This window comes from Scyliorhinus canicula, chromosome 18, assembly GCF_902713615.1.
Source record: "Scyliorhinus canicula chromosome 18, sScyCan1.1, whole genome shotgun sequence".
NCBI classification, from domain to species: Eukaryota; Metazoa; Chordata; class Chondrichthyes; order Carcharhiniformes; family Scyliorhinidae; genus Scyliorhinus; species Scyliorhinus canicula.
The window spans coordinates 82036333-82051168 of NC_052163.1; the positions used below are offsets into that span (position 1 = coordinate 82036333).

The 14836-nt window shown below is 46.9% G+C and overlaps 1 protein-coding gene across 1 annotated transcript in view; it reads right to left on the reverse strand.

Moving 5' to 3' along the window:
- The window catches only part of LOC119952927, a 1042551-nt gene that overhangs the window by 7113 nt on the left and 1020602 nt on the right, over nucleotides 1-14836 (reverse strand). Inside the window, 4 exon segments of the mRNA XM_038776559.1 lie at nucleotides 1527-1689; nucleotides 3523-3747; nucleotides 8416-8607; nucleotides 11531-11653. Coding sequence (XP_038632487.1) covers nucleotides 1527-1689; nucleotides 3523-3747; nucleotides 8416-8607; nucleotides 11531-11653 — 703 coding nt within the window.

A 14836-nucleotide genomic window follows, 5' to 3' on the forward strand; every position in this document is an offset into this window, starting at 1 on the left:
CCATCCAAGTCCTAAGATGTGCAGGGTAGGTAGATTGGCCATGCTAAATTTTTCCTTAGTGTCCAAAAGGTTTGGAGGGGTTACGGGGAGAGGGCAGCAGTGTGGGCCTAGATAGAGTGTTCTTTTGGTGGGTTGAGCAGACTTGAATGGCCAAATGATCTCCTTTTGCATTGTAGGGATTCTCTGAGTATCTGAGTCTATGCTCTCTGCAGCAGAACTGGTCTGAAATCCCAGGTGAGCTGGCACCCACACTGTCCTTTCCACTGCCTTGGCTGAATTTTACGGGTCGGGTTAGGGTGAAGTAAGTGGAGGAAAGCAAGAGGTTCACAATTACACCATCTGCAGCTTGTAAACCACAAGTGATTGTGGGATGAGGGGGCAATGGGATGTAAGAAGTTGGATTTGGGACGAACAAACCATCATCCTCTATTGTTTCACCCCGACCACTGGACAAAGCCTCAGTAGTGGCACCAATGATTTCCAGTATCGAGCCCCCATACTGCCATCCTAGTCTCTACCGGATTGGTGCTGTTGCCTCTGGTTATGGGCCACCTTGTCCTGCAAGAGAGAGGGAGGTGTGTCACTGAGTTTGTTGCAATCAGTTTGGGTGATGTGGCTTTCATGGTTGAATATCTGGCAGTGTGTGCAAGCTGTGAGATGTTTGCATTTGTGTTAACTGTGTGGGTGAGGACATGTGAGCTATGATTATGTTGGATGTTTTTAGGAGGTGAGTGAAGTGGGTGTGGTGAATGGGGCAGTGTGTGAGTCTAGTGGTACTTTTGTATGTGTACAGCAAGGAACAAATTCACTCACCTTGACCACTCGTGTGGGGTCATCGAACATTTTGTGCCTCTGCCTCCAGGTCCTCGGAACTAGATTGCTGGCATTGACCATGACGCTGCCTGATCCCACTGCCTTCTCAATGTCTGTATGGAGGGTCTCCTGCTCCCCTGAAGGAAGGGGACCTCTCTTCTCCTGCCCACCTCCTGGACCAAGGCCTCCAGTGCTGTATCAGAGAACCTAGGGGCTGCTGCCTGGCCTGTTGCACCATTTCCACTTCTCTTTGTGCTCAGAGTCTCTGCCTGTGTTCCAACACCTGCTCCTTTCAGAGGTGCAGATTGTGTTTAAGTCATACAAACTCACTTTAAATGGAGCTAACCTCACATAAACCTGGGCCCCTGCTGAGGGTTGCAGACCCTCAGCAGCACGTCCGCACTAAGCTGGTTTCTGAGCCGCCTGTATCACTACAAATAGGTGCGGATAAATTGTCCATCACGATTCCCGCACTCGATCACCTGCCTGATCCAATTTTAACCTTTGGTGTTTGACAGCACTGGAGAGTATGGAGAACTGGGGGGGTGTGAAACATGAACGAGGTGAAGGGGTGCAGTCATTTCCATTCTAAATATTGAGAAATAATTAGCAATATAAATAGGTGACAGGACGTGTGTGTGGATGTGTGATTTTTAATATTTTATATCAAATTGGTTAATTGATGCGGATCATCCGCAGCTTCTGTGTCTTACCGTCTTTATAAAGTTGGAACCTTATTCCACTTGAATCAATAGCAACAGCTATTGGTCCAATCCTCCTCACTGCTTCTTTTAAATGTTTTGAGCTTCTTCTGACACGTATGTAGTGCCTGATTGTGGCAACACGCTTTTTATTCGAAAAGTTGCATTTTCCATCCTAAGTGTTAAAGACAATGTGTAAAGTTAAACTTCATTTATACAATGTGATGTTTTTCAAGGTTCCAGTGATATCTTTACAGGATCTTTAACAGCCCCGTGGATATTAAAAACGATGCTGTGTTTCAGACATTGAAGACACATCCATCGTTCCCATGTTTAAATGAAAATGGGACAATTATCAATGTGGTAGCTATTGAACAATGTCCTTGTCTATTGGTGGGAAGATTCTGGTTAGTGTCTCCCTCGGTTACCTTCTGACCAATGCGGCAGTTAGAGCAGCTTCATTGGCTTTCACCATTAAGGGGAGGGACCAACAATCACACTGGTGGGGTTAGTGATGCGACCATCAATTCACACGAGACAGAGAGTTGAAGTGAACAGTGGCTTTAATCGACTAGAACAGTGCCTGCCTTTTACTGCTCTACTACTGAGAGCCGCCTACAGGGCAGCAGCTCTTTATACCTCCCCTCAAGGGGGCTAAGCCAGGTGCGGAGCCCAGAAGGGCACCAACATGGTATAATCGGTGTAGAACAGTACAATGGTCCATAGGTGGAGCCCACATGGGCAACAGCATAGTACAACATAGTACAATGGTGAATGATTACCATAATACGTTCACCACATTCACCGCCTGTTAAAAAATTGATGTCCGGAGGGGGTGAAAGGCTTACAGGTAGAGTCTGTCCGGCGCCCTGATCATGCTGCGATCGCCTGAGCTCTGGTTTCACAGCAGGCACGGGTGTCGAACTCGTAGCTGTGGGCATGTGTGTTGAACTTGTCAGTGCGGGAACAGGTGTGGACTCCGGGAGCTTGTCTTCTGGAGCTTCGTCCCTGTAGGTCGGTGATGGGAGAACGGGGTATAGGAGGTGGTGTGGAGGCCATGAAGGGGCGGGGGTGCTGTTCGGTGTAGGTTGGGGGGGGGTAGATGATGGTAGGGGATCCTGCGGGTGCCAGGTCCCGAAGGGAGACCATACCCTGTCGGCCGTCGGGGTGCACTATGTATGCCCACTGGGGGTTGGCGTGAAGGAGTTGGACTCTCTCGACCAAGGGGTCGGACTTATGGCTCCTTACGTGTTTGCGGAGTAGGACGGGCCCCGGTGTCTTCAGCCAGGGCAGAAGCGAGACCCCAGAGGTGGATTTCCTAGGGAAAACAAACAGGCGGTCATGAGGGGTCTCGTTTCATTCGTGGCTGTGCAAAGGAGGGATCTAATGGAGTGGAGCGCATCAGGGAGGACCTCCTGCTACTGGGAAGCTGGGAGATTCCTAGACCATAGGGATAGGTGTACGGCCTTCCATGCCGTCGTGTTCTCCCTCTCCACCTGTCCGTTTCCCCGGGGGTTGTAACTGGTAGTCCTGCTTAAGGCGATACCCTTAACAGGGACAGGATGGTGCCCTATCGCTGCTAATGCCACTTGGGTATTCTGGCAGTGCCAGTATGGTGCTCTAGCAGTGACACCTGGGTGCTGCCCAGATGGCACTGCCAGCCACCTGTCACATCAATATTCTGCCTCACAGAATGGGGAGCAGGAATACGAATGAACTCCTCATTCAAATGCATGAGAGCAGGAGGTGTTGGGTGCAGATTTGAGAGATCATTGCAATGAGAGGGAAAGCTAGCCCATTCCTGAAAGATGATATCCTCTCACCCTCCCTCATGCTGGTTAGACAGTGACATTGGTGAAACTTGGCAGCAGATTCTCAGGGAAGAATTGATTCAAGGTAGATGTCAGCTTCCATTCTATTTGGACTGGGCTCTGCAGTCTAATACCATGAATATTGTAAACATACTTTGTACCTGGTGCATTGGAAACCACATTTAAAAGAGATTTACCGTAGCAGTGTATGGATAATCTGCAGCCGTGTTGATGCCTTCATTTCTCATCACATACTCAAAGGCATTTGTCATCGATCCACCAGCACATCCATTGTTACCATAAATTCCGCTACAATCAACCAGGTTCTGTTCACTCAGAGGAATCAGTTTTTTAGTGGCGTGAAACAACTGTCCTTCAATGGCACCAGTTGCACTGAAAGCCCAGCAAGAACCACATGGTCCCTGGTCATGACAGAAATAAAATGACATTAAAAACATCCTGATATAAACCTGAAATCTTTCCATTTGTTGTCGGGGGGGAGAACAGATCAACACCGAGGATGTCAGTGCATCTTCATGAATTTTCTAGCAGACACTTGGGATCAATAAGTGCCTGAGTGACAGGATTGTGAGGGAAAATTTAATCATAGAAGTTAGGGATGGAATCATGGACAAAGTAAGTCAGCCCGCTGCTTGTGACCCAGGTTCCAATCCACATGTGGAGGAAGTGTTTCCAGCTGTTTCAGCTGGAGCTCAGGGTTGCCGAGCTGGAGGGGAAGCTCAACATCAGGGAGGACGGGAGTTTCCTGTGTTCGAGGAGATAGTCACTTCCCAACCATGGAGAGTTCAGGATGGGAGGTGAGTGGCTATCTGGAGGAGTAGGAAGAAGCAGAAAGTCCAAGTATTTTTGGGGAGTCACTCTCAAATAGATACACAGCGTTGCTGATGGCTACAAGTGACAAAACCTCGAAGGGGCGCAGTCCAGACTATGGCATCAATAGGCAAGGGACTCCAGAGAGGGAGAACAGTATGGAATAGAAATTTAATTGTTATAGGAAATTCCATAATTAGCTGTTTCTGCAAATATTATTGAGAGTCCTGCATGGTAAGGTGCCTCACTGATGTCAGGGTAAAGGACATCATGAAGAATATACTGCAGGGTGAAGGGAGTGAGCCAGAAATTGTGTCAGTATCAATGACATCGAGAGGGCATGTACTGTAGGCCTATTCTGGAATTATGGAGTAAGAAAAAGAGTAGCAGCTCTGGATTACTCTTTCCATCAGGGAGAGTAGATGTAGGAAGATGGGAAGGATCAATGTGTGGCTCGAGGTGCAGTAAATGAGGGCTACAGGGCTACTATGGTTGGAGAGGATTTAAACTGAATTGACAGTGAGTAGAGCACCAGCAATGTAGAAGCCACTAAAACATTGACTGACATTAGATAAGCCAAAGGAAACTATGACTGGGTTTCTGCATTCCCACCACTGTGATCAGGGGCTGGATTCTGCATTTCAGAGACTAAGTGCTGATGTCGGGACAGAATCGATGGATCTACGAGAGCAAAATTGGCACCGGTCCCGGAGCAATTCAACAACTGTTAATGGGCTAGCACCGGCACCATGTAGATTACAATGAAAAACGGCGTTGGATTTGCCGGGTTCGGAATTGGCACCGGTGAGGTTGACAGGCTACAGCCACACATTAGCACTCCACTTCCCCTCACATTCATCCCAGCCAACAAGATGGCACTGTTTGTCCTGGAGTGCGCCCATCTCGATGATGGGTCCAGAGGGTACCAGGTGGGGGGCCTAGGCAGCACCCATACTGGGCGGTGTGCACAGAGCATGGTTGCCTTGTAGGCTACGGCAATGGCGTTCTGTGCCCATCCACCCAGACCCCACTGCCCACTATCTGGCCACTCTCCGCTACTCACCCCAGCCCTGGCAGAAACCCTCCGGGCTGTCAACACACTATGGAGATGTTGGACACGTTAATGATATGCCAATGGCATTTACTGTAAGTGCGGAGTAGAACATACTGACACCCCTGTTGAGGCACCGGGTGCCCCAGGAGTGATTTCCGGCCCTGGTTCAGTAACCAATCCCCTATTATATTATTGTTCCTACAGAAAATCGATTCCAATTTAAGATCATAGAACATAGAACAGTACAGAACAGGCCCTTCGGCCCTCGATGTTGTGCCGAGCAATGATCACCCTACTTAAACCCACGTAACCCGTATACCCGTAACCCAACAATCCCCCCATTAACCTTACACTACGGGCAATTTAGCATGGCCAATCCACCTAACCTGCACATCTTTGGACTGTGGGAGGAAACCGGAGCACCCGGAGGAAACCCACGCACACACGGGGAGGACGTGCAGACTCCACAGACAGTGACCCAGCCGGGAATCGAACCTGGGACCCTGGAGCTGTGAAGCATTGATGCTAACCACCATGCTACCGTGAGGCCCCTATGTAGGATGTATGAGTCACAATGTTGTTTTCAAGAACCGATTGTGTAACAAGTCCAAGCATTGCCTGTACGCACCTTTGATACCCCAATAGAGGAGAATATCAAGAATTGTGTCAGAGGTAAAAATTTTGAGGGAGGACAAGGATTTTGTTTTTAAAAATTAGCACCAGAATGGAATGTCCTTTTAATTTCACTATCTTTTTCCCTTTTTAATTCAGGATGTGTGTTTAGCTGGAGACGAATATTTACTTCGATACATTTGGTGTTTTTACAGTCATTCCGAAAGGTGTCTGAAGAAAGATAAAAAATATAGATGATGTAATTCATTGGGTTCTTGGAAGCATGTGTGTGCTTTGATAATTTACCTCTTCTCCATTTACCTGTTCAAAACATTGCGGAATTGAATCAGGGTTAGAGGTCACTCAAATGACTAAATTGTGGACACCACTTATGATGGTGGCTACAGTGAAATTCTTGTGATTGGAAATTAGATGAAAATCTTTATTCCTGAAATTTGCTCCAGCCTAAAGTGGTTTATGTAGACCCTCGCCCCACGTCATGGTAGCACATTGGTTAGCACTGTTGCTTCACAGCTCGAGGGTCCAGGTTCGATTCCCGGCTTGGGTCATTGTCTGCGTGGAGTCTGCGCGTTACAGCAATAACTTTGAGAAACCTCTGGTTTGACTATTCACTATCTATGAGTTAATGAACCTTGGACAGTGCTTCAATAATGGAGAAATTATTGCAAGGTGTAATCTGAATTGTAAACATAAAACCGGGTATTGCTGTAGAATTGCTACAGTGCAGAAGAAGGCTAATCGACCCATCGGTTCTGCACCGACCCTATGAAAGAGCACCCTACCTAGGCCCACTCCCCGACCCTATCCCCATAACTCCACCTAACCTGCGCTTCTTTGAAGTGTGGGAGGAAACCGGAGCACCCGGAGGAATCCCGCACAGACATGGGGAGAATGTGAAAACTTCACAGACAGTCACCCAAGGCCGGAATCGAACCCGGGTCCCTGGCACTGTGAGGCCGCAATACTAACCACTGAACCACCATGTTGTGCCACTGTCTTCCCTGGGAACACTGAAATAATTCATAATTCAAATTGTATTTAGATCATGAACATTGTGTAATTTCTAAATGCAACAATGACTAAATCCAAATAACGCCTGGCCCATGTTGTCTATTAAACAATAAACTTTCATCAGGAAAATAAAATTAAGATTGACCAGTCCCTGCCATTCCAACAATACTGATCTCTGAATTTGGAGTCATTTTGAATAATATGGACACAAGTACAACATTGATTGCAGCTTTGGAAAATAAAAGACCTCAGAAGAGGTTAAGAAAAATATACAAAATTGTGCTGAGAATTTGGACTGATTTGTGAATGTTCAGTGTATGTTTTAAGGTTTGATGACAGTGTATTGGATGTCAAAGTTCGTCCAGGGATTAGAATGGAGAAGAAATGATATTTAATGGGATGTGGCAAATTAAATGACAGGGGATGATTGAGGATACAACAGAGAAACAGCAAAAATAAATCACCTCATGAGCACAATGTTAATTGCCTCAAGTGATTATAAATGTTGTTCAGGGCCTGGGCCAAAGGAGTTTGAGAAAAATAAGTGATTGCACCCAATATTTGAGGTGTAAGACCAGTCATTGTCATATTGAATGATGGAACAGGCTTGAAGGGCTGATTGAGTGATGCCTGCTTCCAATTCTTTTGTTCCAATGACATGTATATGAAGCAATGTAATGCTGTATTTAAAAGGGGACATCTCACATGATGAGAAACAATTTAATGATGGGGTCAACTACTAAGGGTGAGAATAATATGAATGGATTTTGTCATTATCCGGATAATTATACTGATAATTCTAATTGGTACAATGTGTCGTTTTAAATGATTAAGACACTATTATAGAAACGCCAAAACGTAGAATTGGCTGCTTTGATCAAAAAATGAGGGGGACAGGAATTCATTTCTCCAACCTACACAACTTATACCTCGGTTGGATGGTGTTTACTATATAAAATTTGTATTCTATTCGCTTTTAATAGGCATCTGAATAATTAAACAGTGCATAATTGGAGTATACAATGCAATGCTCATGAAGTGAGACTGGACATAATATGACAAGGAGCTTGGAGAGCGCATCTCGGAAACTTGTCTGATTTGAGTTTTGCCAGGTTAGGTATGAAATTCTTATTTAGCATGCAACAATTGTACTTGTACACTTCAATTTTAAATCTATTTTAATAAAAAAGCTTTTCTACTTTGGAATCCTACATTTACCAGCCTTTTTGTGTAAAAAAATGAACTTAACTTGGACAATTCCCACCATGATTTCATGCCCGACCATAACCAATGCACATAAATAGCTGCTGTGAGTAAGCAGCAGCGGCATTTTCAGGCAAAAAGGATCGAAACCCGATGCCAATTAGAACCTCACACTTGTGGTGGGATTTTCCCGTCCTGACACTGGTGGGCATCGTCACGAGCGGGGCGGGAGATTTGGAGAGCTGCTGACTTTTAACAGCTTTCCAATTTTCCTGTCCTGCCAATGATGATGCTGCTGGTGTTGGAGTTGGAAAAGTCCTCCTTAATAATGACGAGAATGGTTCATTTTGATTCTTACCTGATTCTTCACTGGAGTTACATAGCCTTTTACACGCCAATCGACCAATACACCTGTCACATTATCACCACCTTCTTCATCATCATCACTTTCTTCATCCTCATCAAATTCGTCTGTTTCAAATTCTTCAGCCCGGTTATCAGCTTCGGTTGGGAGGAATCTGTTCATGCGTTCATTGAACTCTTTAGTAGTCTAGAAAGGCAAATGCAGGAATATTCATTAATGAATTTATTCATGTTTAATGGAGAATGTGCAGGAGGAGAGTAGATAACCTCAAAGCGCCACATTCTCATCCTTTCACTTAGTTTAGTAAAAAGAGAGATTAAAATATCAAGCAGCACTGACACTCCTTACTCATGTCTGATTATCATAGAATTTACAGTGCAGAAGGGGGCCATTCAGCCCATCGAGTCTGCACCGGCCCTTGGAAAGAGCACCCTACCCAAGGTCAACACCTCCACCCTATCCCCATAACCCAGTAACCCCATCCAACACTAAGGGCAATTTTGGACCCTAAGGGCAATTTATCATGGCCAATCCACCTAACCTGCACATCTTGGACTGTGGGAGGAAACCGAAGCACCCGGAGGAAACCCACGCACACACGGGGAGGATGTGCAGACTCTGCACAGACAGTGACCCAAGCCGGGATCGAACCTGGTACCCTGGAGCTGTGAAGCAATTGTGCTACCACAATGCTACCGTGCTGATGTTTGACTAACATAAAAATCTGCATTTCTGCACACTCCACGATTTTTGAAGTTTGTGGACGACACTAACAGTGGCGATAGGTGGACAGTGTCGACGATAGCTATCATCTCCAAAATGATATAGACGGATTGATGGAGTGGCCGTTAAAGTGGCAGATGTAATGTAACACAGAGAAGTGCGAGGTCATGCATGTAGGAAGGTCAGTAAGGGGCGTCATGTGGTGCAGTGGTTAGCACTGGGACTACGGCTCTGAGGACCCGGGTTCGAATCCCGGCCCTGGGTCACTCTCCATGTGGAGTTGCACATTCTCTCCGTGTCTGCGTGGGTTTCACCCCCACAACCCAAAGATGTGCAGGTTAGGTGCATTGGCCATGCTAAATTGCCCCTTAATTGGGAAACAAAATACGTGGCACACTAAAAGTTAAAAACAAAGGAAGGTCAGTTGTAGGGAGTACACAATAAATTGGAATATACTAGGAGGGGTAGATAAGACTATAAGACAATAAGACATAGGAGCAGAATTAGGCAACTTGGCCCATTGAGTCTGCTCCGCCATTCAATCATGGCTGATATTTTCTCACCCCCATTCTCCTGCCCGAAGGTGATAAAGTATTTCTCTGGTCTGGGGTACAACAAACAAAATGGCAACAGTGATTATACATGTGTCTCATCTTGTGTGAAATAATTTGAGAATCTTCTGGTTATTACAATCTTCCAGAGCACTTTCACATTGAGGAGAGTGGGTAAAGTTCCCCATTGTGGCTGAGTTATTGGAGTTTAACTGAACCATCCCGTTCAGGAGGCTCTCAGATTCCATCACCAGCCGGTCTTAATTCCCTGCTCACAGCTCAGGCTGCAGTTGGTCTAGAATTGGCCTCAGGACCCTTGGATTTAGAGGGGAAAGTCGGGCAGCGTTCCCATTTCTGATCACAATGGAAAGTATTTGTTACGCAGAGATCTGATTTTATTTTGATGCTGCCCATGGTCGAATACCCTGTCCACATGAATTGTGGAGGTTCACACATCAAACCTGAGAAAACAGAGGATGTCCATGGGCCGATCTCCAATCAGTTTAGTCTCTTTCGGGAGTGGGGTGGATTCCATGTTGAACTGGTTTCAAACATTCCACATGCCATTGGTCCCAGTGTTGGGTTTTAGCGGGCAGGTTAGGGCTATGGGAGTTAATGCAGCTGGTGGGTTGAACACTGTCAGCACTGTGTCATCATTTTTAAATTGTCATTTGCTTTGGTGCCGATGAACCCAATCCCATGCTTTTTGTTTCAGAAAGTACAGCAGACAAACGAGCCCATGGTGCTGGCTGACTGTCAGAGCAAAATGTTGGTTGGAATTCTCCGTTCCGACGTACCATGGGCGAAATTCTCTGACCCCCAGCAGAGTCGGAGAATCGCCTTAGGCTGCCGAAAATCCCGCCCCCGCCGAGGCACAGATTCTCCACCACCCGGGAATTGGCGGGGCCGGGAATCACGTCCGCACCAATCGGCGTGGCCCCTGCGTCGATTCTCCAGCCCGCGATGGGCCGAAGTCCCGCTGCTGGGAGGCCTCTCCCGCCGCCGAGGTTTGAACCACCTCTGGTGGTGGTGGGACAGCGGCGCGACCGAGCCCCCGAGGTCCTGGGGGGGCGTGGGCCGATCGGACCCCGGGGGCTGCCTGCACGGTGGCCAGGCCCGCGATCGGTGGCCCCCCGTTCGGCCGGAGGGCCAGTGCCATTGGGGCACTCTTTCTCCTCCGCCGCCGCCACGGCCCTCCGCCATGGAGGAAGCGGACGAGAATCTCCCAGCACGCATGCGCCGGTGGTGACGTCAGCGGCAGCTGCCGCTGACGTCACCACCGGCGCATGCTCGAACCGGCGAAGGCCTTTCGGCCAGACCCGGTGCCGGGCGGCGGGCCTGAAGGGCCGCTGGTGCCGGTTTTGGCGCTAGTCGTCATGGTGCCAACCGCTCCGCAGCGGGCCTAGCCCCCAAAGGTGCGGAGAATTCAGCACCTTTTGGGGAGGCCCGACGCCGGAGTGATTGGTGCCACTCCCCTATCCCGGGACCCCCCGTCCCGCTGGGTAGGGGAGAATGCCGTCCCTTATTTCTGGTGTGACGCACCGGCAGGATTCTCCGTCCGCCAGCTGGCCAATGGGGATTCCCATTGTGGGCAGCCCCATGCCGTTGGGAAATCCCCGGACTGCCGGCATCAATGGAGAATGCCGACAGCCCAATGCACTTAGATAGCAAAAGGAGAAGAATCTATTTTGACAGAAACATATATTGGTGAGGAGGGTTTCATTCTTTGTTATATTGAGATGCTGTGATATCACTAACCACAATCACATCTGATTCAGTCATAGCACCACAATCACTGGTATCTGAGGATCACAGACGAGACATATTGTACACACCAGGTCTCCAAACTGGTTCATTCCCACAGTAAATGTATGTTTCCCCATTGAGTACTCCAGATTGTGCTGTTCGATGTATTTCACATTGTCCTCCCATATCTTTCTCCTATAGGTCTCTTCTTCCTGAATAAAAACATGAAGGCAGTCAGATTCTAGCACATTACATGAGTAAATTATACATTGGCTTTAAAAATCCCGATGTAAAAACTGAAATAACATTTTGCAGTCAGGTTTCTATCCTTATCCACAAAGGAGAAGATACATAGTCATTCCCCTTCCCATAAGCACAGGAAGGTAAAGCAGATTGAACCCGCGCTCTGAGAGATCGATGCTTCAGGCAGTCCTGTAAGAAGTCTTACAACACCAGGTTAAAGTCCAACAGGTTTGTTTCAAACACGAGCTTTCGGAGCACGGCTCCTTCTTCAGGTGACCTGAAGAAGGAGCCGTGCTCCGAAAGCTCGTGTTTGAAACAAACCTGTTGGACTTTAACCTGGTGTTGTAAGACTTCTTACTGTGCTCACCCCAGTCCAACGCCGGCATCTCCACATCATGGCAGTCCTGACTACAAAGACGGCTGTCGGCAGCATTTCTGCTATCGTGTTGGGAGCCGTCTCTGCAATCGTACAGTGTGGGAAGCTTTTTATTAGTGAAACCCAGGTTCAGCCGACGATGCAGCAGATCTGGGCTGACTGGAAGAGAAGCTGCTGGATAAACAGGGAGGTTCTAAATCCCAGCCATAACGTTCCTGCCCAAATCTATTGTCTCAGTAATCTTTTTTCTAACATAAATTTAGAGTACCCAATTACTTTTTTTCCAATTAAGGGGCAATTTAGCATGGCCAATCCACCTACCTGCTCAGTAATCCTGCCGTTATTTCAATTCAACCCTCTGCCTCCCTCAAATATGTCCCCCCATCAATATTAGCTTCATTATTTACTGTCATTCATTACAGTATTACAGTACAGGAAGGGATAGTATGGGATGGGGATAGTATAGGATAGGTTGGCATGGGATACGGATGATATGGAATAGGGATGGTACAGGATAGGGATAGTACAGGATAGGGATGATATGGGATAGGGATGGCACCGGATAGGGATAGTACAGGATAGGGATGATATGGGATAGGGATGGCACCAGATAGGGATAGTACAGGATAGGGATGATATGGGATAGGGATGGTACCGGATAGGGATAGTACAGGATAGGGATGGTATGAGATGGTGGAACTGCTTCTACATGCTAATTTGGCTGCAAATGTTGGATAGGGATGGTACTGGATAGTACAGAATAGGGATGCTCTTTTATGCCTCTTGCAGCATAAAAAGGCCAACACTTATTCAATTAGGTTATTTTGGTGAAAGATGTAGTATAACAGTTAAGTAATTATGGTAATTAGTTAGTGCTGTGTATCATGCATGCTGCAACAATGACACCATGGGTCGAGTGCTCGAGACTCCGTGGAGCAGGTGGTGTTCAAGTAATCAGCCTGAGTCCGACTAGATGTAGTCATGTGTAAAGGAAAACACTCTCTGTATAGATCAGGCCATCAGACACCTGCGAAACATGGTAGCAGCGCTGGTGACACCAAACTGAGAACGATTGGTGCCATTGACAGAACGCCCACGCGAGCAACTGGAAGGGGCCAGAATGTGAAAGATACCATCATGAGAGGCACACTGGGAATCGGTAGAGATGTCAGCATCAGTGGGAGCAGCTACTTCCCTTCTGAGGTCGTTTGAGAAGCTGGAAGGCCCACCAGAGGCAATATTCGGAGCTGCGGAAGAAACATTTCTGAGTGTATCAAGCGGCACTGGGTTTGTATGTGTGAACTCAGAAAAACCAGGTTAGTTCATTCCTCAATGATGCAGGACCTACCGGAGACGATGTCCGCTTGAAACAGGAGGTAAGAAGAGGGCGCTTAGAACTGCTCTGAAACATTCGATATATATTTCAGATTGACACAAAACTTGGTGACCAAATATGTGCGATTTAATCAGAGATCGCAGAGAGAGTCAAATTATTATTTTTTCTCATGACCCACATCACCGTCGCGAGTTCTCGCGGATTTGGTGCATTGAAAGAATACCCTATTTTGTGACTGCATTGGTGTCAAGAGTCAACAAATCCAGTCCAATCCAAGAGTCCATGACGAAATCTGTCGGATGTTTTTTATAGATAAAAGATGATGTAACACCTGATCACGCAGTTCAGGATGCTCCGGCTGAATTCAGAGCTACATCAGGTATAATCCGTCATGAGATGGATAGTTCTGGGTAGGCCCAACACTCAAAGCCCGCCAAATAGATGAAAGGGCGGGAAACCCCTAAAGCAGCCCACCTCGAGTGGCTTATGCTGTTGCGCAGAGAAGCAGCACAGATGCCAAGGTTTCCCAGCAGGGGGGCGAGAGTATTCTCAATGTGGATAAACCGTGCACTTCGAGAGATTCTATAAGTCTAACATTTCAATGAGGAGCAGGAGGAGAGAACATTTATAAATGCAAATAATTAAAGAAACTGGAAATAATGACAATCATGAAAGTTTCCAGGCGATTAAAGAAGTATGATCAAGAATTTTGGTCAGTCGCAGTGGCAATTAAATGCTTTAACACAAACTTCAAATTTGACACCAGTACAGGCTTTGCATCTCACCTGGCACCAAAGAAAACCTCTTGGACAATCAGACAATTGATTGCAGGGTCCAGGTGGAACATTCCTTTAAGTAGAATGTTGGAGAATCACTCCCCTTCACTACAAGTGGCAACAGATTGTTGAGACCCACTTGTCTACAATCAAAACAATGTTTTAATGAGTGGAGATGTATGGTTACGAAACTTAGCTGATGTTATGTGAAAAAGCGTTCCTGAAACACTGGTTTTGTGTGGTGCATTTTCTTTTGGGTATTAGTAATAACCTTTGTGGAAACAGTGAGAACTCAAACCTCCCTTTCATTAAACAATAATCCCTCCTTCAGCGATCATTCACTATAGAGTATGATTGCCCACCTAAAAAAACGGTGTTTGGTCATGGGTTCTGTGGATCATGTGGTCATGGCTGTCAGCCGAATCCTCGATCTGCATCTTTGACTGCACACTTGGCAGGTCTTTCCAGGAGGTGGGATCAGTCTTTGGACTCTAGATTGCTGGCATTTCTCCCTGAGGCTCTTTTTCTGGGCCTCTTGACTTCAACGGAATTGTTTTCAGATGATCATAGCCTCAGTGCTGGTGCTCTGGCTCCTTCAAGGACACTGATATCGTGTGCCTGCCTTCCCAGCTGATGCAGAAATTTGTCTCAGACACTGTGATGG